This window comes from Pseudochaenichthys georgianus, chromosome 1 (assembly GCF_902827115.2).
Source record: "Pseudochaenichthys georgianus chromosome 1, fPseGeo1.2, whole genome shotgun sequence".
Lineage (NCBI taxonomy): Eukaryota > Metazoa > Chordata > Actinopteri > Perciformes > Channichthyidae > Pseudochaenichthys > Pseudochaenichthys georgianus.
In genome coordinates this window covers 9,897,221-9,925,144 of record NC_047503.1, presented here as the reverse complement: position 1 = coordinate 9,925,144, position 27,924 = coordinate 9,897,221, and the positions used below count along the sequence as shown (strand labels likewise).

Below are 27,924 nucleotides of genomic sequence, written 5' to 3'. Positions count from 1 at the left end.
AGAGTCACAGAGAAGGATACACAGATCTGCCCTCCAGGTTCAATGACTAAATAAAAAAAAAGGTTGGCCATCTTGGCACAACCTCGTCTTTCTACCGGAAAATCTAAGATTCTCATTACCCAATTGGTATTTAGTACCACTATTAGCATTTGCTTACTTATTTGTGATTTTATTTGTCATTAGAAATCATAATCCCCTCTCTAATATCCATTTCATATTACTTTGAAAACGTCTCAAAACTGTATTTATTCAAGTTTTGACCATAAATATCCATTTTGCAAGGTTTGAGGAAATCTATGTCAAAGTTTACCCCAGCACAAGCAGGTCTTTACTGAACCAAACTTACACACATCAGAATTTGACTACAGAGAACCTTACTCCTGTAACATTAGCCATTAGTATTGTGCTGCCCACTCTCTGCTAACAGCTAACATTAGCGAGCTATCCTTCAGCTGAGTATAACAAAGAGTCTTTGGTGTGTATGTAGCATTATCAGGAAAAGAGTAGGGTTAATTTGGACAATTTAGGAATATTGTCCTTTTTCCCAACAAAATGTCTATCTTTCCCAGAACAACAGGATGCTGCTAGCTTCAAGAACCTCAGTACCAGCAACACTTTAGAGAAACCCTCATGATTTCAGAATTTGGGCATCTTTGTAAAATCTCTAATCAAGACTATAAACGTTTTGACATTTTATAACTAGTTCCATACCTGCCAACCCTACCGATTTGGGCGGTAGTCTAGCGCTTTTGACATGTTTCTACCGCCTACCGACTTAGCTGGCTTTCCCTACCGATTTTCAATCTTCCCAAACTAGAACAAATAAAAATGACACTACATACACACTGGACTCGACTTTTGGCGGACACCGTTTGCAGGGTGTCTGTGATCCCATCATACAAACAGTCCTCTCCTCTGTGTTTCTGAAAGAGAAACAACGTGCAGACCGGGGGTAACGAGGAAAGGCAGCGTTACCCCCGGGGCTGATGGGTAATCATTCCCAAATGACTTAAGGGAACAGAGACGAGGCATTTGAGTCCTGCAGGGTTTCCCCGTTAATATCAGTGTCTCGAAAACACATGTTGGCGACTGAAAGACATCCAGTGTTTGGTCTCGTCCTGAAGCATCCTTCACCTACAGTGTCTCAACTGAAAGATGACCATAAACACACAAAAAATACAATACAATTTTAAGATTTGGGGATATTTATCTCCCATTCTTTCACTTTTTCTGACATTTTCAACACCAAACATGTCGTTAATGTCTCTGTTTAGTGAACTACAGCAATCTGAAAGCCTATACATTATTTATATCACACTTTATCAGTAGAAACATGCAGGAAATGACTTTTTTTAATGCAGTATTTTCTGATTTATGACACAACAAAGATATTTCGCTCTGTGCAAACCTTTGACTCTCAACAACATGAAACAAGAATTCTTTCACACACAGTGACGTCACGAGCTACCCACAATGCAACGCGCGCCATATATATATATATATAAATACGCCATTTTCCTGGAGGTGCAAATATCCTGGAGGTGCTAATATAAACAGCTAGCTAACGTAGCCAGGCAGAGCGCACTAGGTTTTTTTTCTGAATTAACGACCGAAGAAATCGCTGCATGTCTTCGGATTAGATCTCTGGACTTGAGGGGTGTGCTCTAGGTCGTTACCAGCGTAAACGAGAGCTGTGTGGGTTGTCCGATTGCCCTTACAGACTGCCTGCAGATGTATGGAAAAACGAACCTCGAAAGTGGCCTTCGTCGATTTTGGCTGCATCTACGTCTAATTTCTGGAAACACCAGGTGAATACCCCACTTGTCACAATAATATTATCATGCCATTGCATTTATGTGGTATTTTAGAGTTGACTAGATATTGATTAAGGCAATAGACTATGATATTCAGCTTGCACCTCGCGTAAAATGGCGGATACCGGAAGTACGGTGTCGCCCTCGGCCCACTACCCGTATGTGTGTGTGAAAGAATATGAACCTGGCTTTATCCAATGTTCACACAAGAGTTCTACATCCTGACACATCCTTCATCTACACTGTCTCAACTGAAAGAGGACCAGAAACACATTAAAAATATAATAAAATGTGGAGACTTTGGGATATTTATCTCCCATTCTTTTAATCTTCGGGCATTTTACAGGCCAGACATGTCGTTGATGTCACTGTTTACTAGGGATGCACGATATTGTTTTTTTTTAAACCAATACCGATAACTTCCTGCTTCTCAAGACCGATAATAAAAGAAAATGTTACGCCACTAATTATTTTAACGCGATTAACGCATGTGTATTTTTTTTTCCGGCCGCCCCGTAGTTTCAGAGCTCATCGAGTTTAAAATACCATCTACAAGCTGATGCTGACAGACCCGCTGATGCTGACAGACCCGCTCCTGCCGCCCGCTTGTGGCAGACCAGACTTCCACGCTCACCGACAGGCACCGACTGGCCATCGGGAGGACCGGGAGGGTGTGTGTATGTGTGGCCCGAGCGAGCGAGAGAGAGACCTTACGTGCATTGTTGTTGTTAACGCAGCTAGCTAGCACCAGATGCTAACGGATATAAGGAGCTGTTTAAATGAAAACAGAGGAGCGACATTTCGCCACAACTGCTCCGAGCACTTGACTTTATGCAGGCAGCCAGACAGTGGGACATTGTACGAAAAGTCAGCACACTCAGCACGGATAGTGCGCAACACGATTGCAGCGTCCAGGCAGCTCCAGTTCGAGTATATGCCTTGAGTTGCACATTGCACGCACGCACACACACACTATTGTATTATTGTCTTCGTACGCTTTTAACACACGATCGTAGCGATGGCGATGTTTCAGGTGACTGATCAGGTTCGAAGTATTAGGGAGCGCTGGATTTGTGAAGAACTCCCCTCTTCCTAAACCACTAATACCACAGTACTGGCAAAACGGGAGGAGCCGAGTGAAAAACAAGCGCCCCTCATCCCAATCCACCCACACCGCAGTATTTTATTCTTTTTTTTACCCCAAAAATATATTGTATATTATCGGGGCTATTAATACTGATATCGGGTTTATCGGGATGACGTCATAATTCCTAATATGGGCCCGATAATTATCGTGCATCCCTACTGTTTACCAAACTACCACTTTTTCTGAAAAATGCATAAAATGATGCAATATATGTTAAATACGGTTTATACATGTGATTACTGGGGTTCCATTTCTTCTGATTACCTAATTTGGGCGTGCACATTTGCTGTGCGCAAACCTACCTCTTTTGGATTTGGAAAGGTTGGCATGTATGCAGTTCTACTCTTAACTTCCAACATACTTGTTAAAATATCATGAAATGATACACACTTGATCAATGCATAAACAGCCAGAATAAGAAAACCTATATTTCACAGCTTTTTTTCTACCCTCGTTTTCCAAGCTCCGTTCTAATCTAATACATGATTTGCAGTCATGAATGGATTCAAATGAATTCAATCAACCTTGCTTGACAGTGATAACATCCACCTGCTTAAAAAAACAACAGAAAAGCACTAGTGTGAAAATCGAAACCATAAGGTATTTCACTTCTAAAACCAAACCGATGTATCTACAGATTGCAGCCAGTTGTGTGGACTGCAGCCTCACATTGAGTGCAAGTGAACACATGTATTGGAGCCACAATGGAGGCCGATGTGACCTCACGTGACCCAGAGCTCAGGGGGAAGTGAGGAAGTGGTTTCACTGAGACATGATACTTTTGGTGTTAAGAGCACACGACTGCAACTGAAGCTGCACTGACAGAGGCTTAAACATCCAGAAAGTTTGGCATTGGAGCAAAGGAAAGACGTATTAAGATGAAAAGATAGACTCAAAATGCCAATAAATGAACATTAATATGCCAGAGTGAAAAATGGCAGGCCCAGTGAGAAGAAGAGTGAATAATAAGTGTTGCTCTAGTCCTTGGCTGGATTGGGTCGAGTGTTGGGTTACTGTACGTGCAAAAATACAAATGATGAGTCACTTTCTAAAACACACGGGCACAGGCTCACACACAGCTTTAAATATAGACTCATTATACTCAAGTCCACCACTCTCTCTGTTACCAGCCACTATAGGGGCCACATAATGCTCATATAGGTTCATGTTTGTATTTAGTGCCTCTACCGTGACATGTCTCCATGCTTTAATGTTCAAAAAGCTCTTTATTTTTCTCATACTACCTGTGCTGCAGCACCTCTTTTCACCCTCTGTCTGAAACCAGAGCCCAGTCTGCTCTGATTGGTTAGCTGGCTGGCTCTGTTACTGTTGGTTAACCGCTTAGAGATCTTTCACAAATGTCCCGCCTAGCCTATCATGAACATTGTGTTGGAGCGCTAGCCAATAGAAGTGTGAGTGTTACATAGTGATGTCACTATGTTACAGAAGTTAACACAGGAGTCCAGTGGGAAGAAATCCATCTGGAGGGAACTTTGGGTTTTTAGTCTTTGCAGACCATTTATATGCACTAAAACCTATATAACACACTACATGAAAGGGAAAAAAAGAATAATAAGGCCTCTTTAAAGTCCTGACCAACACAAAGACTTGTCCTAGTTCACAACAAATGATGATACCACCACTACATCTCCATGACCTGTCTCGCAAAGCTCTGAGAGAAAAGATTATTTTTAGAAGAAGTATCCCACCCCCTCTCTGCTTTTCACTTCTCTCCGTGGCCCCAGTGTGCACGTCCACGCACATGCCAAGGCCTGCTCTTTTAAACATTTTCTCAGAATTTTTGTCATCTTAAAGAGCTCTAATTACAGGCTTAAAAATGCGGGCGACTGTAGGGTACACACACACACACACACACACACACACACACACACACACACACACACACACACACACACACACACACACACACACACACACACACACACACACACACACACACACACACACACACACACACACACACACACACACACACACACACACACACACACACACACACACACACACACACACACACACACACACACACACACACACACACACACACACACACACACACACACACACACACACACACACACACACACACACCTCACTCTGCAAGTGAACATAATTAGAGACTTGAGAAAGCTATGAATGAGTGGGGCGAAGGGGAGGTTGGAGAAAAGAGGAGATTAGAAGACATGAAAAAGTCGATTTTAGGAGTAAAAGACCGAGGAGGAACTTCAACAGAGCTCTTACTCTTATGCTTTTACCGCACAGATTTTTGGAGTTCAAGCTTTTACTCAAACAGATAAAGGGAGCGTCAGGCCAGTGATAAATATGCAAAATAAAATGTGTGTATATGTTTCACAGAAAGACATTAGCAACCTTTCGATACAAATAATCACAGCACTGGCATTACACAACATCCATGTTTGGTTATCAAGATGACTAGATAACTCATTATTGCCTTGACTGCAGTACTTATTTTTTAGGCATACAATTGCTGTTTTTTTCTTTCATTTACTTCCTTTTAGGCACAATTTGGGACTTACACAAAACAAAATGAATTAAAGGTTGTAGACTTCAGCGGTGTAAGGCCAAATGTAGGTAATACAAACAATACACAGTATCTGTAACACCATACGGAGATTAATAGGAAGTCCCTAAAACGTGTTTGTTCTTAAAGGGGATCTATTTTTTTTAGTATTCCCTTTCCTGTAGTGAGGTATATATGTTTGTGTGCATGTAAATGGTCAGCAAAGGCTATAATCCCAAAGTTTCCGCCAGAGGGAGTTTCCCTCCCACAGTCTTCCCACCCCTTAATGAAGCGCCTCCATTGGACGCTTTTGTTCACTTCCCTAACGTGACAACACTATATACACCCGTGCTTCTATTGGCTAGCGCTCCAACACATTGTCCCGCTAAGGGTCGGGACATCTCTAAGCGGCAGACCAGTCACAACAGAGCTTTAGAATACTCTGGATTTCTTGGAAATGTTTGGATAATTCATACACAGCCACCACTGGAGTGGAAATCTATACAAATGATAATATTAGTGTAACCTCAACTTTAACTGCAACTTTGCAGAAAAAACTGCATTGAATCAAAATTAATCAACATGGCAAAATAAATAAATACAATTTGAAACTATTCTGTGCAGCCAAACAAGGTTACCCTTTTATTTAGAAAACATATGAGGAGTTTTCAAAGAACGATATAAGGATTCGACTTCATAGAAAATGGGTTCAAACTTTAACAAACACTGAGATGGTCTCTTAAGGTGACAGTAGGTCTGAAGTGAATCAGGACTCATTATTTATTAATGTGATGTCCTTGGTTCAGTTCTAAATTTCACTTTTTTTTTTTCACACTTTGCCCAACTTTTTTGCTGTTCACTATTCTTTACAACTGTACTTTATCACACTGCTCATCACTACCTCTCTTGATCCCCCTCTGTCTGTCTGTTTGCATCTCTCTCTATTTTTAGCTCTCACTTTTGCAGATTAGGAGCCTATTTATAGGACCCCCTTATGTTGTCCAATAAGAGGGCTCTCTGCAGGAGAATGGCAGCGTCACAAGGATTCACACACCTCCCACTTGGCACAAAGCCCAAATTCTTACCACCCTTTTTTTTTCCTCTCCCCTCCCATCCCATCCAACTGTTCTCCTCCTCCTTTCTGCCCTGTTCCCCTCCCTCTTCTATACAAGGTGGCTGCTGGCACGGAGCCCAAGGGCTTCATGGAAACTTTACACACAGGAAAGAGCCTCGCGTCAACATGCAGCATGATGTGTGTGTCAAATCTGTATCCTACTTACAAAAATACTAAATATCTACACATAGCTACTAAAACACCCATTCCTTTAGGTGTGGGGCACTCATAACCCCTGCCCTGGTATACTGAGCAATATGCAGACAAAGACAGAGACTTTTTCCTTCTTCTTCTTAACTTTTCCCAATTTAAAAAAAGAGAACATTACATAATTCTCCAAACACTTCCTCTCTAAGCCGAGAGCACTCTGCTGTTTTATCACACACACACACACACACACACACACACACACACACACAACACACACACACACACACACACACACACACACACACACACACACACACACACACACACACACACACACACACACACACACACACACACACACACACACACACACACACACACACACACACACACACACACACACACACACACACACACACACACACACACACACACACACACACACACACACACACACACACACACACACACACACACACACACACACACACACACACACACACGGTCTGCATCACAGTCGCTATGACAACGGCGGGAGAACAATCCACAAAAACAGCCACTCGGGAGAAGGGGAGGTGGAGGGGGACGGACACACAAAGAGAAAGACACAGAGAGACAGACCGAGCGAGAGACAGAAAGAGAGAGAGAGACAGACAGACAAAAAAAGGGGGGGGTGCTAATGGGAAGCTCATGTGTACGTGCAGCTGTACTAAATCAGGCTCCGTGCCATTTCTTTGCCGTATCCCCAAGTCTGTTTCCTTTACCTGCCCTCTTCAGGAGAGGAAATTCTCACAAAAAGTCTCATTTCATTTTCTTCCTGATTTTTCCATGACTTCTGAGGCACACACAGGAGGCTGGAAGATTAGGTCGCATTTTGTACAAAAAAATCTTAAAACCCCCGACAGGATAATTTTGATTCTCAGGGCACACAGGTCCGATAATCAGGGCAGATTACGCTGCAGAGTTAAAAGGCTCCCGAACAAGAGACTGAGGCTGTCTTGCCCACTCAGGTCCAAGGCAGTTAAAGCTGATCCGAGTCTTTGAAATGTTCAGAATGTTACTTGGCACAATTAAGGCTGAACAAAGTGTCATGGTACGATGTTGTTTCCTATAAGTCTAAATGCATTAACTTTTCCCTTTCTAGCAAAGGCACTTCCATGGCAGTCCGTTAACAGTGTCTTTTTCTCTCCACAACACCATGTGCATGTGATTACTAATAGAATAAATCTAGCTTTGCAGTGATGCTTTTACGGAGAACAGGTGAAGCCTAGGTAAGTATGAATCAGCCACAGCAACACCTCAACACTGATGTATAATTCAGGCTTTGTCCAAACTGAAACCTGAGCACGATGCTGGCAAGAGTCAAAAGGAGCAGGATGAGAAAGAACCTTAGAGATAATACACCACAGTTGGTGAGTGGGAAATATGGATAAATCTCAATCATGACAAGTGGAATTATATATTTCAATACCAACCTATAATATGCTGTTATTAAGTCTACTTTATGGAAATCAATTGGGAACTTATTGAATGAAACAAGACTAAAGGTAATACCAAATGTGAGGCAATGTATTACAAAGTCAATAGAAACAACTAAAAGGCATCCCCTGTAGTTGCAATATTTCAACTTGGTACAACAGTGTTTCAGTCGTCTCTGGGACTTCCACAATAGGTAAAAGTCGTTTCTTTGGCCATGGTGGATTTCCACAAAAAAAACATAAATATATGTGGTCCATTTGTAGGTAGGCCCAACTTCCTTTGCTGAAGAAGTAATTCCCTTGGGGGTTAAGGGTGAACAAGTTGCAAAAAATGTTAAAGAAATTCATAAAAAATGTATTTGCCCAAGACGGAAACGGATTTCGCGTGTGGTCATAACGCACCCTAAAGCAGCAACAAGCGGCAAAAACGCTCTGTGCTGGCGTTGTGTTTTTATGGAGAGAGCAGTGGAAGAGCTATCCTCTACGTTGCGCACTACTCGGAACTATTTCTATGCGTTAAAGTCAATTATCTCAACTTTGACCTTGTTACCGCTGACCTTGAGACACGCCACCAATCAGAAGACGGCAGTATGAAGCGGCACAAGCTAGCAGGGAATGTCACAATAGAATCGAAACTTGACTTTTTTCACTGCGCAAAACAGTAGGAATTATCCTCAAGGTACTATGAATGTCTACCCCAATCGACCTAACAGTTATTTCAGTCTGGACTGATACCAACCGTCATCACAAAAAGGCTGCGATGTTCTCGTAAGGTATTAGTAGGATGTACAATGATCCTCTTCATAAGCTGTGAACAAATACAGAGTGTATTTCTGAAAGCTGCTTATATTTGTTACTTCTATCCATTGTCATGTCTGAAACCCACTGAAATGTAGTATTTATTCTGACCAGCCCTCACTGGGTAGGTGTTGATCAGTCCTGTCACCTATATTTTCTATTTCCAGACTCTGGTTCCAGCACTGCGTAAGACATTTGAAGTAAGAGAATCTTTGTCTGTCTGCATACTGAGAGCAGCTTGTATTTGCAAAGACCATGCTGTTGTTTTTCGCAAAGCACATAGGTGTAATGAGCTGGAAAAGCAATGGTGTGGAAAATACACTGTTAATGTACCAAAATATTAAGCATATGTGCATGACAAAGATTAGGACTTTTCCGTCTCTCCAGGGGCCTTCATTGGCTGACAGTACGGATCCTCGAGGGGCTTTCTTTGTTATGTTTTGTGCAGCAGTCATTAAGCATCCATTAAAAAACCCAATGGCTCCTTAACTGTCAACAAGCCAAACATAAAGCAAGAATCCCACACTTGCCATTGTCAAGAAGAGGGAAAAGTGACTATTACAAAGCTTGAAAGGAGTATAATCACTTCTTTTCACTATGTTCAGGGAAGTTCTGCATTTTGAAACTTTTGCCAAAATGAAAGACTTTTTCGGGCTTTAAAACTAAACGGTTTCGGCTGCTAACTCCACAAAGCTCACTTGCCAAAACACATACAGCGTCTGACCCAAATCTGCTCAAACTCTTCAGGGACATTTTTTTTTTCTTGGCTATTTCTGCTACCTTGCACTGATCTTGTGAGTTCCAGTGCTTCGTGTGACACACTGAAGTGAATTGTGACAGCAGAGAGTAGGGGAAACATCTGCTGGTGTTGTCTTCTCAGTGGAGTCCAGAGAGATAGGAAAGAAGGAGGACTAGTACAGAAAGCAGAGGTTGAGGAGTTACTGTGATGTGCAAAGGCTGGCAGGCAGGACCACTGAGCTGAGGAAGAAAGTGGTAGAGATAACGGAGACAGACTAGAAGACGCCGAGACAAAAGAAAGGTTCCCAGTGACGTAGATACCAAATCTTCAAACGGAAACAAAAAACATACAACCACGAGGTCATATGTCATAACCACACAATAACATGTTGGGTATCCCAACTACGGTCCAGCATGGTCACTATTTCTAGCAGGAATGCAGACGCAACCGCCAGCGCTCTGTTTACATTCACTGCATCGCAATCATGACAAAGCAGGATTGGGCAACATAGATAAGGCAAATGTGATCAATATTAAATAGAAAATTGGGAGCGCAAGATAAATAACTCCAGCTGCACATACTTTGTGTGGACTTTCTATTAAATTAATGTCTGCAGTTTAAATATGAAGCTACAGCCATTAGCCTGTTAGCTTTACTTGCCATAAAGACTGGAAACATGTAGCTTGTCTCTGTTTAAGACTAATACGATCAGCCTACAAGCACCTCTGATGCTCACACATTTTCATAGCGCTTTTTCTACTGGGTAAGCACAAGAATAGCAACATGATCGTTGAATTTGAATAATTTGATTGGAAAAGGGGTGTTGGCAGGACACATTTTCCACTTTGGAGAGAGCCAAGCTAGATGCATCCAGTGTCTACGCTAAGCTTAGGGCTGAAACTATTTATAGGGATGCTCCGATCGATCGGCAGGCGATCGATCGGAGCATCTTTACAATATTTACAATATTTATTTTCAATATTTCTTTACAATATTTTTGGGCAGTCCAAAACCCAAAGATAATAATTTGTATATGATAGAAAACAAAGAGAAATTGAAAATGCCCATAATAACTGCTACTTTCTGATATCATTTAAATGATTATCAAAAAATAATTGGTGATTATATTTTTGTTGGTTAACTAATTGATCAATTGAATACCCGTTGCAGCTCTATGAGCTCATGTTTGCTAGCTTCATATTAACCATACTGAAATGAGTAGTATTGATTTTCTATGTATTTATAAGTATTTGCTAATGCTATTGATAATCTGTGTAACTAGTAGTTGACTTATCTTAGCTGAAACTTCTCATTTTAGTATACCTCTGTATTACATTTCCTGATATGATTCCTGCATTCCATTTTTGTTTTGGAAAGATCAATTTGTGTTTAATTAATTTAAGACATTGTGCTAGACATAATTTTTTTTTAACTTGTTATTCATATCTGTTATCATTTTAAGCGTAGAAGAATTGCTGCTACAAATACGGCTTGGATTAATTTATTGCTGAAAGTGTTTAAAAGTAGCTAATGGTAATCCTTGTAACCCAGACTAAGGAGTTAGCAGAAAGTGAGTGTGGTTTTGAAGAGAGCAGCTGGCGTGTTTCCTTGGTTGTGATCGTTGTTGCTGCTATTTTAGGAACCATTCAGGAAGTGATCTGCAGGCAGGCTGCTGACGGAGTATTCAGCATAACCAAACACGGCTCAATGCATCACCAACCAAAACAAGTACAACTGAATGGAACAGAAAGTGCCCACAGAGAACAGAAGAACTAAAGAATAGTTGTACATATGTCAGACATTTTACATCTCTTTTTATTCTGAAGTTTCAATCACAAAACATGTACTCCATTTGCTCCAGTTTCAGTAAAGATCTGAAATGTTATTCTTGGCTTCAATTTTACAAATTTGACCTTTTCTCCCCACAACAACTTCAAGAAGTTCTAAAAGATACAATCTGATATACATCTTACGTTTTGAACACTCCGGCTTCACATCTACGTTAATCCTCAACTAATATACTACGTTTGTTTAAAAATTACTTGGGGAAAAGGACAAGGCAAGAGCCGCTTTCAGGCAAAGTACTTTGCCGTACTTAGTGCAGGCACTTAGTGCCCGGCACTTAGTACCCCCATGGAACTAAGTACAGATCGCGTTCACACCGGAATAAATTCCCTAAGGGAAGATTACGCAAATGAAGCCGCTGACGTCACTTCCTCTGCTTTGGGTTTACTGGCAGGCCGCAAACCACTTCACGGCGTATACTGCCGCCGGAAGTCCCCGGAGTTGGGGACTGGCTTCAGCTTCTACTGAAGCCTTCCGAGTAAATCGCCAGAACGCCGACACCTCCTCATCTCCACCGCTCCCCATGTTTTTTTTTGTGTTTCCATAAATTATTCTCTCTCCGTTGGTGCGCAGGGCTAATGCTAATAATGCTAATGCCAGCAAATAGAATGGCGGCTTCACAAAACTTTTCACAGTTTTACGGGGTCGTGGTTTTCAATTCGCCCAGCCAATCGAAATTGGTACTTTTTTCTCCCCAGGATAGTACCACCTCTCTAGCAGGGACTGAAAAGGGGGTAAAAGTCCTCGGAACTAAGTACTCTTTTTGGTGTGAATGCAAAATTCCAGGCACTTAAGGCCGCTACACACCAACCTGAGACCAAAGAATGCGTACCGAAGGGCAATAACTGTCCTTACCAGCAGGTAGCGGTAGTGTGTATTCGTCATTCAAAAGAAGCAACAACCGGAAGACAGACTGCGTTAAACACCGAGAGAAGAAGAACAGACTGCGTGATATAAACAAACAACAAATAGCGTCTCGGTTCCATTTTCACTCTCTCTCGTCGATCGAAAACATGTATCGTATGGTACTGACGTTATCAGCAATTGGAGTGTTACTTGCGGCTGCAGAGATTAAGAAGCCGGAGCGAAAAATCAGGAGAAACCGCACTAAATGGGTGAAATCAAGTTGAATCGGCCGCTGGAGGTGTGAACATTTGCCGTAAAGAGACGACGGTGCGGGACACACCAACCTGAGTAGGTCGCCGCCAAAGTAATAATATTACTTTTGTCGGTAACGGAGTAGTGTAACGCGCTACTTTTATAATTCGGTAATCACACTACAGTTACTAACATTCATAACATCTCTGTTTTCCGGATGTTGCATCTTTTGACTGACGAATACACACTACCGCCGCCTGCTGGTAAGGAGAGTTATTGCCACTCACGCATGCGCAGTTCGTACGTGCTCGGCTGAAGTCTTGCGTCTTGTGTTCCAGTGCAACACATGGCCAACACGCAGGAGAACACGCCGACGCAACAGCGTGAGCAGAGATAGACTGCGCAAAATACAGATAGCAGGAGACAGAGGACAGCCACGGTCAGATATGAAAACATTCAGGAGCTATCTGGATCAGTCTTATGGGACAATGGAAACTGAACTAAAGAGAACATTTGAAACTTTAGCAGTCTGCGTGATCTGCCTGCAGGGAGGGGCGGGCCGGCCCTGCGAGTAAAGTAACGAGTAAAGTAACGAGTTACTTTATGTAGAGAGTAACGAAGTAGTGTAATATATTACTTTTTTTTTAAAGTAATATGTAATATGTAATATATTACTTTTTTTTAGTAACGACCCCATCTCTGGTCGCCGCGAATGCCCGACTGCCTCTGACGGCCTCCGACTCCCAAAATCGGGTTGGTGTGTCAGGGCTTTTACGGAACTAAACGGGAAAAGTACTATTATAGCTTTGATGGTAAAGTGGTCAATTTGCCATTGCCACATCATTTTGAAATTATCTTATGATCATGTGTATGGTACTGTATTTATATAGCGCAATCCAGTCTTTACAACCCCTAAAGCGATGTACATTCTACAAGTCATCATTCACCCATTGACACCCCATTCATACAAAGCAATGTGCCATTTGCTGAAGTAAGCTCACATTCACACACATTCACACACCGTTTGCCATGCCATCGGGAACAAATTGGGGTTAAGTATCTTGTCCAAGGAGACATCAACATGTTGACTGCAAGGGCTGGGATCAAACCCACAACCTTCCCATTGAAGAACTCGTAGCCACAGTCGTCCAGTATAAACATTTACTTTAAGTAGTTTTTCGAAACATTCAAAGAATCGTTTTAGCTATCTAGACTCCTACACTTGTTTATATGTGAGGAGGACTCAACCTGAAATTCAAATAGATTGCAATACATTTCAATTCATTGCAAATAATAATTAAATGTCGATTTTATGTGATTAGTGGTCGAGTATTGAATTCAGGTATCAGATAGGAGCAGACAACAGGATTGGTAATACTCTACCAACATTCGTACTGTTAGTCAAAACAAAATCTTAATTCAGGGCACATTTGCATTTTTAACTGCCTCTCAAATCAAAGTAGCTAAGTGGACCCAGAGTTAAGTGAGCTTTAACTACCGTTTCCAAGGCCAAATATGGAGAACAACACGCAAAACATTGTTTCAAAAACTGTGATTTAATGAACTGCATAAATAGATTCAGGCCGGTGTGAGGCTAAATAAATCAGCCGAGACTGACAACATCTAGCTCGGCTCTTTTTCAACCACATGTGTTGGCTCCAGGTGTGGTTTCAGGCAATATGAGAAGCCATCAGTCAATCACTGTCATATTTGTAGGTCCCACCATTGCAGTACAATAGGACTCCCACTCTGAAATCACCTTTTATAAATCAGTTAGCAGACATCGGCATAGCAACCATGTCAGCCGTAACTGTCTGACCACACATTTAATATCCTCCCTCACACTGTCCTGCTCTGCTTCGTCGTGTCCTCGCTCCATCTTTTCTCTCCGTATTGCCCTCTGCAGTATGATCAGATAATGTCGGTTTTTTCTTTCCTCCTGCACTGCAGCCACTGTGGCACAATTACCCCGGCTGCTGCACTAATGGCTATTGATGCAGCTGAGGGCCCCACACACACACACTTGCACACGCAAACATTCATAAAGAATTCATGACACTAGCTCAATAGGAAGGTGCAGGGGGTCTGGCCAGCCCTCAAAAGAACAACAAATGTCATTGTCAACAAAGGAGAGAAGAGGCGACTGATACCGGTCTCCAACATTTCACGCAATGACAGAAAACTCAAACGAATACGGGTAAAAGTGTGCCTGAATGAAGAATCGTCAGACTTACTTTAAAACAGACCTGTTAACGGTTATTGAACAGATACGTGTGTGTGTGTGTGTGTGTGTGTGTGTGTGTGTGTGTGTGTGTGTGTGTGTGTGTGTGTACAGATCAGTGGGTATACAGTAACAGCCTGTGTGTGTTGCTTGAGTCTGTGTGTTAGGTAATTCCCTCTTAGCGCTGGATTTCTCCCTGCCACCGACCTGCGTTTGGAGAGCTTTAGAGCGCTAAGCCTGCTAGCTGAGACTGAAGCAGGGATCACCGGAGACAAGGGGTGACGAGATGGAGGGAGGGATGGAGAAAGAAAGGCGCAGGTGGCCGGGGTGTGAATGATGGAAAGGAAAGTAGGGAGGGAGGAACGAGGAAAATATAAAAGGTCAAACAGAGGTAGGAGCTGTGTGACTGGTGGATGTAGAAATAAAGGGGATGGAAGAGGGTCATATGATTTGGTTAAAAAAAATATTTTTTTCAAAATAGACAAACAGGAAGGTAACAGGAAGGTCATTGAGTTGTTGCCTGGCACAAAGCAGGAAGCTGAAAAGTGTCTGTCAAAGAGGAGGAGGTGATATTTCCTCAGCAGTCACCACTGACTAAGTGTTCTTTAACCATGTGTGCATAAGGGAGATGAGAAATCATGTTGATGAGAGGTGAATAGGTTTTGTTTGTATGGATCACAAACTAAAAGGGCTTCAGTCTGAGAAGAGAAGGAAGTCAGATAGATCAAAAACACATAATTGGGTTTTCCCCATGAAACCACAATCTGTATAACCAAGTACTGTACATAAGTATCATTAATGCTACTTTCTCCAATATTCTGCTGCTCCTCCAGAACATTTGAGAGGGAAGTGATCTGTGTTACCCAATACTAGAAGGATACACTTGGTCCCATTGCCATAAGTGAATGAAAAATAATGTGTATTAGTCATTTAGATCGAACATTTTATTTGGTTCTTCCTTTCGACCATGCTTGACGATTCCACCCAGTTTCATGAAAATCAGGCCAGTGGTTTTTTTCATAACCCTGCTAACAAACATAAAACAAACAACAACATAACCTATTTTGTGGAGATTATAAAATTATAAATTGCATTGTGAAGGTAGAATCATCAGTTTCCAATGTTTTTGGGAACCCATGTCATGTTTCAGATGTCTTTGAGTTGTAAGAAATTGCACCAAGGATACATTTCCAATATGGTTTGATTAAGAGCCCCAAGCAGATCAAATGTTCTAATACTAGTATAAGTATAACAAAACCACAACCACTTTTCAACCAAACTGTACAACGCAGTTAAAACTAACTCCACCTCCACAAGCTACAACAGTAAATTGCTACTTACATATTGTTACTAATTTGCTAAGGATGTGTGTGTTCTAGCATTATCTTGGGAAAAATTAATCACATGAGTGAGAAAAGGAGGGAGTTGGGTGATTAGAACCACTCATGATGACGGAAATAAAAGCAGACCAGATTAACATTGGCAAGACTTGGTTAAAAAAATGTACTGAACATGTTATTACCACTGAAGTGTTAATATTATTCTGAATTCCTTAGTAACAGAAGACCACAATAACAGGAGGGTGTCGGCTAAAATGGTTAAACCAAGACCTTCATTACAATTGGGTTGCTGTGACAAAAGAACCAGACCCAATCCACATTTCCAGTGTGCACATTTTCCGATACATTTTTGTGACCCTTCTGACTTACCCTAACAGACACATTTAAACAACAAGTTTGGCTGCTTTTATGCCAGAGTAAGATACACGGAACTGCCACAACAAGCATGTTGTTGCTCAAAATGTCTGATGTCCAACAGTGGAAGTAGAAATTAGCTAATGCTGGCTACTTTCTGCCACTTGACTGCAACATCGAGCAAACATACTAACGTACAAACGCAGTCCCATCTGCTGTAAACACACAAGTTTCTGTTTAACAACTCAGATCGTCTTTAGAATCCTGCTCCTTACAGTGTGTTTCACAGTGCGCTGACGGTGTATGCATGTAATCCATTAACCTGTTAAACCCCATGCCTCTGCCCCCGGTGGCAAAACACAACAATATTCACAAAACTGTGTCTCAGGGCTTCTTAACATTTAACAACCTATTAATGTGTCGTACCCACTTAACAACACATTTATGAACAATTTTTACCAAAGCAAAACAGAACTCTAACGCCGAGCGTCTGAATTAGCACTAAGTGAAACAGTGCTAACGCACTTAGCACATGACTCACGGTAACAATATTTTATTCTTCATCAGATCTGCACAAACTAGATATCATATGGAAGATTTATATTCCACAGATTCCATTGGTATAAGTAGCATCACTGTGCGACCAAAACTCACGGCAGCAAAGGCAAGCAAAGACAACACACAACTTCACTTTACGTAGCCAAAACGGCAAATACGTCTTACCTTTTGCTGTTTTCTGATCCAAAGTTGTGTTCAAGGGCATTAAAACGCATATAAACGCTGCTGAAGGTTAATCCAATGTCTCTGTGTCACTTTGAAATGATTACTGATAATCCATCATAACATTTGTCAATAACAGTAGTTTTCATATAGAGCAGGGGTGGCCAACCCACGGCCTCCCCTCTCTCGTGCACGCGCTAGCTGCCAGAGCATGTGAGAAAACGAGAAGCATGGCTGCAAGTGGGAGTGCAGCTGCCGCTGCGCCTCGGCTTGTTGACAAAAAAGACGCCAGAAGCGAAATTTGGATGTATTTGAGCTATATCTCTGACAGTGAGGGCAAGCCTACGGACACCACGAGGCCTGTCTGTCAGACATGTATTAATTTTATTTCATACGAATTCTTGTCATTTATTTTATTTATTGTTCTCATTGTTTAAAAGTTTGTGTTATGGTTATGGTGTGAAATAAAGCACAATAATTACATTTAAGACTGTTTCCCTTTTTTTAAGAAAAGTATCGAAAAAGAATCGGAATCGCAATTCTTGACTTGGTATCAGTATCGAAATGTTGGTATCGTGACAACACTAGCTACTCCTGACAGTTAAACCTGATATTTAGTAGGTCTGTTAAGTATTGAATGCTGATAATTCTGACGTAATTTGGCCGGTCAAAGTTGTTTGGGCTCGGATAAAATCGCTCCGTTACTTTTGTCCCGTCTTACTTTCGTCCCGGCTCTCCCTACGTGTGTATGTGTGGTGTCAGGTGTCAGTATGACGTCTAATTTTGATGTGGCCCAAGAGCCAATCACAATAATACCTGCGATGCAGTGAACCAATCACCTTTGAGGGGGGGGGGAAACCTATCGTTGATTAAACACTATCCAGTAGGGGTGTAACGGTTCACAGAAGTCACGGTTCGGTTCGTACCTCGGTTTGGGGGTCACGGTTCAAGAAAAAGCAAAAAAAAGTTCCAAATGCATAATTCCAGGTTTGTTGTTATTTATTTTTAACAGTAGTGCAAGTTTCAGTTTCAAAATAAGGAACTCTCACATTTTGAATAATTAACTGTATTAAACAGTTAAAAACAAACCATAAACAGTACCACACACACTCAGATGGCCATAGTATTTATAATGGCTGATGTCAAACAAAAAGGTTTCATCAAGCTGTAAAACTAAAAAGAATGTCTTACATCATAAATAATAAGAAAGTGTTTCAAGAGCGCAAAGTCGTTGAAAAACATATGCCAAAAGCTTCCGTTATTTATTTTGGTCTCTCTGCTCTCATGTCTATTTGCTTCTTAAAAACTGCGGGGATCAGCTGTTGAACTGCTGTTGTCTTTTGCCGGGCTCCGGTGATTGGCAAATCTGGGTGATCCCTTCTGATATGATTTAGCATGTTTGGCGTGTGTTACCATTAGCATACCGCACCGCTATCGAACAACGCCGACACACCGTCCTCCTCGGATCCACCACTCGCACACATCATCGTTATTGTAGTCCACAGGGAACCCGAAATGTTCCCACACAGCTGATTTAAAAGAAGCAGGTGGGTTCTAGCTCCTGTGTGTTATCTGAAATCGCCATACTAACTTTTCTTCTTCTTGTATTTAGTTCGTTTTGTTGTTGTGTTTCTTCTTGTTCTTCATTTGTTGTTTAAGGGCGGCTGGCAAACAGCTTTAGGCACAATACCGCCCCCTGGATTATAAATAGTGAAGTGGATGCTGCCCTGAAGGACAGACTTTTTTCCCACTCGTAAAAAAAAAAGGCGTATTCGCCGTGTGACTGCATGTGCCGAACCGTGACGTCCGAACCGTGACGTCCGAACCGTGACGTCCGAACCGTGACGGTACGTGGAATCTAGGGGTAAGGCAAAAAGCTTTTTTTGACAGTGGGTGGTCAACTTCGGAATTCTCTTAACAAGGTCATTGGTTGTACTTGGTTGTAGAACAGATTCCTAATTGGTGGTCACACAAAAAAAACAGCCAAATGTTTGTGTGTGGTGTATGATTAAAGGAAAATGTCATATGCTACATGTTAGATGATGAAACAGAAGGTTGTTCAGTGAAGACTGAGGGCAACAATCTGTACACACACTCAAACATCTTCAAGCACAATACATTTACTCTAAGAATACAACGCAATATGTGCATTAGCTTGAATTGGATCACTGATAACAACCTCATCTATATTTTATTTTGCTGTTTGAGTGTCTGTGTGAGAGTACACAAGAGGTGAAGATGGGTTCCCACCATTCTAGTTTCAATAATGTAACTGCAGATGATTCTTTAATGCTATGACACACATATATGCAGTGGTGCAAGCTAGCAGCTGAACACAATTCTAAAAAAGAACAAAAACCTGAAAAGGACGACAACTGCGGGTTATCTTCATCATTACTATATTTGACGTGTGCTTTTGTACGTTTTTCACATATTATAAGCAGTTGGCTACAATAAGTTTAGCCTCTACAGCAGAACCACCATTATCCATCACAGCAACCAATATTATTTCAATGAACATCTAATATTAAAATGAATAATAGCTCATTCACAGCTTGGCCACTACTCTATGTTAAACATTAATACACTTTCAAATAAATAATATTGTTGGATATGTCTGGAGAATTCTTAATGGGGAAAGTGACTTTGTAGCATTCTTCACTTCTTCCACAAGGCAAGATGTTCCGTGTACAAGAGCATTGACTTTACTGGGCACAGCCAAGAGTGAATGAAAAACTCAAGTTAAAAGAAAAAGGATAATTAATAGCCCCAAACATCAATGGATGCGACCTCTCAAGAAAACCTAGAAGCTTAAGAAATGACGTGTTAAGAAGGAAAATTCATTGCAGTTGTCAGGAGGAGAGAAAACTGAAAAAGCACAAACTAGTTGAGCAAATATTTGAAGACTGAAACTTGAACATGGCCTTCTGCTCTACCCTATTGAGCTATTACCGATGATACAAATACCGACTTCTTGACAGGTAGACTACGCATGCAAGTAATAATGTGTACATGACAGAAAGCCAGTATTTGGAACTAGTGTGATAAGCGTTGAGATTTATTTAACCCTCTGAACCCCACAACTCACTGACAGGTTTATACGTTTTTTTCTCTCAAATCACAAAAAAAGACACCATTTATCACAGCTAGAAAATGTAAAAACAGCAAATATCTTAAGTTTTACAAATGTCTCATGTTCCTTGCTCCCGTCAGGTGATGTAACCAAATCTAAGCCTTACATTGCGATATTTCACCAAAAAACCTAAATGTAAATGTACTATAAATAGTTTGCACCAGCAAGATCCTGCAAAAGACAGTCAATTCATGGAAGCCATGATTGCCTGAGGTCAACAGTCATGCGAGTTAAAACTCAGTGAAATGACCCTAATTTACGGCATTATTAGCCATGATTGGGCTATTTCTAAGAAGTCTTTTACATTGCAGTGAAAAACAAAGCCCGGGGAAGTAAAGCATGACAGTGGCACAAAAACACCCTGATATTACTTGTGGTTCAGAGGGTTAAGAGATCCTTTCTTTTATCTTAAGTAACTAGAAGTTTCCGGACAGGAGTTTGTCTTTCCGCCAACAGCTGAAACACAAGGACTGCTGCTCCCCTGATTATTCAAGGGTCCGTGCTGAACGTGCGTGAGTTCCTGCAGAACATGTGAACAAGCGTGGGTAGAAGGGAATGTGGCCGCAGCACTCAAATCAAAAACATCCAGAGATTGTAGCGTGTGTGTGTAGGGACTGAGGGTCAAGGGTTACAAGGAGCACAAAGAAAAAAAGTGGCAAAAATTGAACAAAGCTCACACGAGGCTCAAGACAAAAGGGGAGAGCTTGGAAGGCACGGTGTCATGAGTCGAAAACAGCATGACTGTGATGTCACGAGTGTGTATCTACGTCACTACTCTGCGTGTGTGCATACTGGTGAGTGTCAGCTCCATGCCAGCTCAGAGGTTTATATATAGCACTTGGGCGACAGACCCAGTTGACGCTAACAATGTTATAGCCACCAAGAGCCATCTACGCTACATTAACGCTGTGCTAACGGGTGAAACCGGAGAAGCAGTGAACAGAGGGAGGGGAGGAGAGGAAGGGAGGGAGGGAGGGAGGGAGAGGGGAAGGCCTCGGAATCATGAAAACTCAGCCGCCCACACTCCGGCCTCTGCTGCCAAGAGTGGAGCAGGACAACAGTGTGTGTGTGTGTGTGTGTGTGTGTGTGTGTGTGTGTGTGTGTGTGTGTGTGTGTGTGTGTGTGTGTGTGTGTGTGTGTGTGTGTGTGTGTGTGACATTCCTCGGCGAGGTGGATGCCAAAGAGCGAGCAGAGCTGAAGACAGACTGTCCTGAGCTACTGTGTTTTAGAGGAACTAACGAGCCCCTCGCTGTGCACCTCGGCCCCTCAGCTCGAAACTTGTTAGCGATTAGGTAACCACATCTGACTGGATGTTTTGTCAGAAAGTACAGGTCACATCTCGTTCTTTAAGCAACACCGTAGCCCGTTGCTGCAGAGCCACGTGCCTTTAACTAAAAGGTCACGAGTTTGGTGTTCCGTCAGGATCTCAGTGAAAACACGACTGCTACAGGACATGTTCTGTAGTTTGTCTCTGCCCTTAGGCAACTCGCCCCAAGTCGATGGCGTGGTGAAAACTGGTTGAGCAACTATTTAAAGACTTAAACATGAACCATGCCTTCTGCCATACCCTCTTGAACCATTACTGATTATGCAAATACAACTTTCATAACAGGTAGACTAAATATTTTGTATGTGTGAGCATGACAGAAAACATTTATTTATTGCTAGTATGATTTGCTTTGCACTTTATTTAACCCATTTTGCCCCAGAGCCACGTGTATGTAACTGAAAAGGTCACAAGTTCGATCTTCCATCAGTATCTCGAGGAAAACATGACAGGTACTAGAACATGTTCTGTAGTTTGTCTTTGCCCTTAGGGAACTAGCCAAATGTCGACAAAGTTACATCACGATAACGTGTTGGATACAGCCACAATGAAGTTTCACAAAATAACTTCAGATGTATCAGATTTGTGACAGTCAATCAGTATTAGTACTTAGACTAGAATGTTGTGCTGGCATCTAGCAATTACATAACAGAAAATAAATAACACACAAATCTCTCCAACAACAGTGCAAGAGTGCAATGGTCATCACAGATGGACAATACCTAGTAATATCTCTTTTTATGTTGTGTGATTTAATGACTGAGATTGGCATCATTAAAAAAAAAGGGCATTAACAGTACTTACATGGACAAGTAATGCACTCGAGTGTTTTAAACAGTACGTTTTTTTAAATACATGTGTTTGGGAAGTAGTAAGCATACGATTGGACACGAGACTTGGATGATACTGCACGAGTTAGTTAGTTCAAAATCGGATATTTTGATATCGTTTTGTCATTGTTAAATGAACCCCCATGTTCTTGTTTTTCCCGTTTTTGGATTCCTTGTTCATCGTGTAGGCAAGAAGAAACATTTTCTTTTATTTGACTCAACCACCACCAGCCAAACACTTAAACTGTGCAATTCAGCATTCATATCTTATTAATACCAATACAGCACTGTATCAATTGTAATAATTAAGTTATATAGTGTAGTAGAATGTGCCCATTTTTACTTGAAATGTTTTCCAGTGCACATAAAACTTTAACATCCAACGTTTGTATGATATTTGTTGTGTCCTTTTAATTCTGTGAACCCTGCACATCCCCCTGCACACTTCACACTCCATCATTTTGTTCTGAGTATTTTTTAATAATTGACTGTACCAATTTTCAAAGTTAGTGTGTAATATGTACTAAACTACTAAACTAGTACGGTCATTAATAAGCCTTGTGTGAATCTTGTGTTCATGTGGAAGACACTGTTGAGCATCACTTTGTAGTATGAGGTTTGTTTGTGTGTACGTGCAATGGACAACACGGCTTCAGTATCCCCCACGGTCACTGTAATTATGGGCTTTTGTAATGTGCCAAAGTTGGACAACTTCTTTGCTTCTTGCAAAAATGTACTGCATTTTGTGGACAACAAAATCCAGAGTATACACAGTGTCAAGAGTGCGTAACTTCTTAATTTGTAAATGAATCATTGACTATCCCAGCGCTGTGTCATAGGGTTTATGGCAGAACGCATCTAATGTTTTGTAGTATGCTAATATACTATGAAGGTTGTCAAAGAAATGGTGGGAAAGAAGGGAGAAGCTCCGAGTGTCTTTCTTCCTTTCTCAATAATAGTTATCCTAGAAAAACAAACACACGCTTTCTATAATTATAGGCTTGCCCCTGCCACCATGTGGGTGTGTCTGAGAACTATTAGACCAGAGCGCAGCGTACTGGGACCAAGCAGAAGACAATACCAAAGGCTAAAGAACATCACTTGGAAGGAAGTGTAAACCACGGAATCACAAGTATATTATCTCCGATGTATAACTACAATCTGCCATAGGTGAACAAACTATTTATCAAACACTGTCCTGCTGCTTTTATCTCCAAGAACCACATTGATGTTCATGCATTTATTTATTTTTGTATTGTAAACATTCCTGACATTTAATAAAGTGACACATATTGACACTGGAAACCAACAGAACACACGCCCAAGGAGTCATCGATCGGTGTCACTTATCCGAGCACACTGAAATCTTCATACACAACTTCAATGGAACAGCCTTCAAGTGCACCTTCTCAACAGTTACTTCCTAAAGCAGTGTGTAACACAACACCCACCGGTTTGGGGAGGGGGGGTGCATGAGTATGTGGTGTGTGTAGGTACAATGCCAACACACTTGGCTTTCCTAGAATGCCTGCTTCTGTAGTGACTACATGCAGCCATCTAGCTGCAGCTCGGTTCCTCAGAGGAAAAGACCGCAAGGCTTTTTATCTCATTTCCTTTCATCTCCTTTACAATTCACGCCTAAATAACTTCAAACGCGTACCAATACCAAGCTATTGAATGTGTGTGTGCATTTGAGGTGTCACCATCATTAACAGGGAGCTGAGCCGAGCAGAGGGGTGCCACTGTGTCTTTAAGCAGTAATCCCTTCATTCTCTGAGCATTTGTTGCCGGCCATCGAATGGGCGGTTCGGTATAATGTCCACAAGGTTCCACAGGGAGATCCTGCTCGCTTACAATCTGCTGCTCTCTCCGGCTGTAGCTGGTCAGGCTTGCGTTGCTCCTAAAAAGCAACTGAGGCAGTCTCAGAAATGAAAAGTTGTTCTGATTTAGCATTTGAAAAAGGGGAGGAACTAGGCTCATCGCAGCAACAAAAGGGACAACAATGTTGACATTCCCGACATGTATCCTTTGGTCTTTTCTACAAGAGATGTGGAGTAAACAGGGGGGGTAGGCACAGTTTGCAGGTGTCTGTCCTCATCTCTGTCTACACCATTTTAAGAGCTGCCCATGAATTTAAAAAATGACTTCTCACCAAGATCCAAATAAGAAACTGAACAATCCTCCATATGTTACCACTGCCCCCTACCAACAGGAAATCATGCCTGGAAAACCTACTGAGCTGATAGTGAGAGTTATTCTATTTATTTTAACTTTTTTTTTTACAAGGACATGCAGATGTGTAGAAGAGAAGCCTCCTTGTGAAACGGGTCATGTGATCACTGTTTTATTATGGTGAAGCTCCACAGTTAATTATGAATGAATCCCAAAAAGTTGTGAATATGTTCAGTAACAATGCAGCAACCTGTCTTGCAGAACAATTTGCACCAAATACACAAAAAAGTTGTTTTCATGCAAAAAGAAGCAGCCAGCCTCCAGAAGTAAGTTAGAAGTTTCTAAGGTGAAAACTTACAATTAGCATTTCCTTCCAAACGCTCTGCCTTTGAGCACAAACCAGCACTGATCTTGCAAAATATCTAATATCAGCTGTCAGGCTTGTCATGTTCCAAGTCCTGCAGCATTCAAGCCTCAGAAGCCTGTTTTGTTCTGCGAGGGGCTGGATTCCTTTGTAAACAAAAGCACTAGTTGGCACTCAGGTTTGAAAAAGTGAAGTGTGTGTTTCCAAAGCAATTGCCAGCGCACAGTGAACGTGTTTTCAACAAGTTTTCACAGTGGTGAACAAGTAGTAGGAGTAGTGCAGCTTATTGGGGGTCAAAGATTTTAGGGGACAGAGAGATGGAGGGGCAATGAAAGACAGAGTGTATACTTATGTTTATGTGTGAGTGAAGGGTGTCATAAGACATTCTTGGCCGTGATTGAGAGCTCGTCCTTACCGCTATGAGCGTGTTATTCCTCTGTTCGGTGGAGGAGGCAGAGTCCGGGTCCTGCTGCTTGCTCTGCGGCTGCTTGCTGCTGCCGCCGGCCGACTTCTTGGCCCTCTGCTCCAGACTCCGCTGGTACAGACTGACCGTCTCCCTCCGCTCTATCTCCAGCTGCTCTGCATGCGCTTGCTGGTACCTGCTTTCGCAGGTAACGTGGTGTCTCCGACAGCCCTCTATCCGCTGCCTCAGCCTCTCCACCACCGTGCTGTGTTTAGGTATGCCCACCGCTCCGGCGGGCACCACGTTCCCGGCGCCCGGGTTCATGCTGTTGTTGATGCAGATACTGCCGTTGGGTCCGGCAGCGGGGGAGGCGAAGTCCCCCATCACTAGGCCGAATGGCTGCTATTTTGGAAGAACTTTTTCTCCCCGTCAAGCCACCACCGCCACCTCCGGACACCTCCTCCTCCACCTCCACTACCGAGTGTCCCTCTCTGTCCTCCCCGTGAAGGGTCCCAAGCAGCCGGACAGCGGACGGAATGTGGAACCGACAAGAGCCGCCGAAGCGAGCACCAACCGGGAAGGTTTAAAGGGCTTTGAGACGAGCAGTCATATGTTTAGGAGAGTGACCGTCTCTTCTTCCCTCCTCGACAATGTTTCCAAACAAACCGCTCCCGAAAACACAAATAACACCCAGCCGGAGTGAGCCGAGAGCAAGCCCCAAACTGAACAATAAAGCTGCTGCCACGCTGCTAACAACAACTCCGCTGAAAATAACAACAATACCGCACAGGTATGGAGGTTTGCAGGCACTCTACGGTGATATACACACACACCGTCCCGCGGAGCAGCAGCAGCAACAGTCCACCCGCCGTGTTACGGTGTTGTCCTTTGAGAAAAAGTTTTGCTGCCTGAAACGAACGGGCTCCGGAGTTTCCCAGTGAACTTGCATCTCATATGGTTTTGGTTTGAAAGAAATCCCGGTGAAGATGTCGCTTAGTTGGGTGTAAGAGCAAAAGCGCCCTCGGTAGTCCGGTTGTGAAGCAACTAGAGTAGCCCAGACGGCGTAAAACGCGGATATGGGAAGCAGTGGCGGAAGTCTGTAGTCACTGGCTGCTGCCGCCTGCCACCATCACAATAATCAGGTCCGCTTCTCCACCATGCCAGCGGAGTGATATCAGGACAGGAGTTGAGTAAAAACCAGCTAGAGGCTGTGAGGAGCCCGCTGAGGAACAGAGGGGAAACCCGGAATGGATCTCGGAGTGTATCCCGGTCAGGACGGGACTGGTATTACCTGCAACCCGTCCTGTGTGGTGTTCATAACACCCTATTTCCACCAACCCAGATAAATAAATATGTTGCCGTTGACTGGCTATTTTCTTCATTAGGCTTCAACCTTACTGGTCTGACTTACAAGGATTGTTTTTGTTTTGTTTTACTCTATAAATAAAAACAAATACATTTGCAATCAACATATCCAGAGATGCATTCAAACACATGCAGCTAAGGAAATTGTTAGGCTATATATTATATTGTAAATAAAGTAATTGGAATCATAAATTATTACTACCAGATCTGTTGAGCAATGAAATAGGGCCTTGATTTACACTAGGATAAACATTTTCAATAGTTACCAAATAAAGTCTCATCATTGTTCTGCACATATGCATACATTATAAACTGATTACAGAGCAAACTTTTGGAAAGCTGGCAGTTTTAGTAGCATAACTTTAAAATGTTGTAGTGATTTGCAGGATACCATTACCGAAACAAATCAATTGGAAGGATGTCATGTGAGTAATCAATTACGTCATTTTCTGTGGCTCATGAACAGAGATGGGGTCGTTACTAAAAAAAAGTAATATATTACATATTACATTAAAAAAAAGTAATATATTACACTACTTCGTTACTATCTACATAAAGTAATTCGTTACTTTACTCGTTACTTTACTCGTTACTTTACTCGCAGGGCCGGCCCGCCCCTCCCTACAGGCAGATCACGCAGACTGCTAAAGTTTCAAATGTTCTCTTTAGTTCAGTTTCCATTGTCGCATAAGACTGATCCAGATAGCTCCTGAATGTTTTCCTATCTGACCATGGCTGTCCTCTGTCTCCTGCTATCTGACCGTGGCTGTCCTCTGTCTCCTGCTATCTGACCGTGGCTGTCCTCTGTCTCCTGCTATCTGTATATTTTGCGCAGTCTATCTCTGCTCACGCTGTTGCGTCAGCGTGTTCTCCTGCGTGTTGGCCATGTGTTGCACTGGAGCCAGACTTCAGCCGAGCACGTACGAACTGCGCATGCGTGAGTGGCAATAACTCTCCTTACCAGCAGGCA

At 42.2% G+C, this 27,924-nt stretch overlaps 1 protein-coding gene across 1 annotated transcript in view; it reads right to left on the bottom strand.

Moving 5' to 3' along the window:
- The window catches only part of maml3 (mastermind-like transcriptional coactivator 3), a 126,276-nt gene extending 99,351 nt beyond the window's left edge, over nt 1-26,925 (bottom strand). The window contains exon 1 of the mRNA XM_034083834.1: nt 25,602-26,925. Within this exon, the coding sequence (XP_033939725.1) occupies nt 25,602-25,973 (372 nt within the window). The 5' untranslated portion in view covers nt 25,974-26,925. The remainder of the gene's footprint in view (nt 1-25,601) is intronic.
- Between the last annotated feature and the right edge of the window lie 999 nt (nt 26,926-27,924).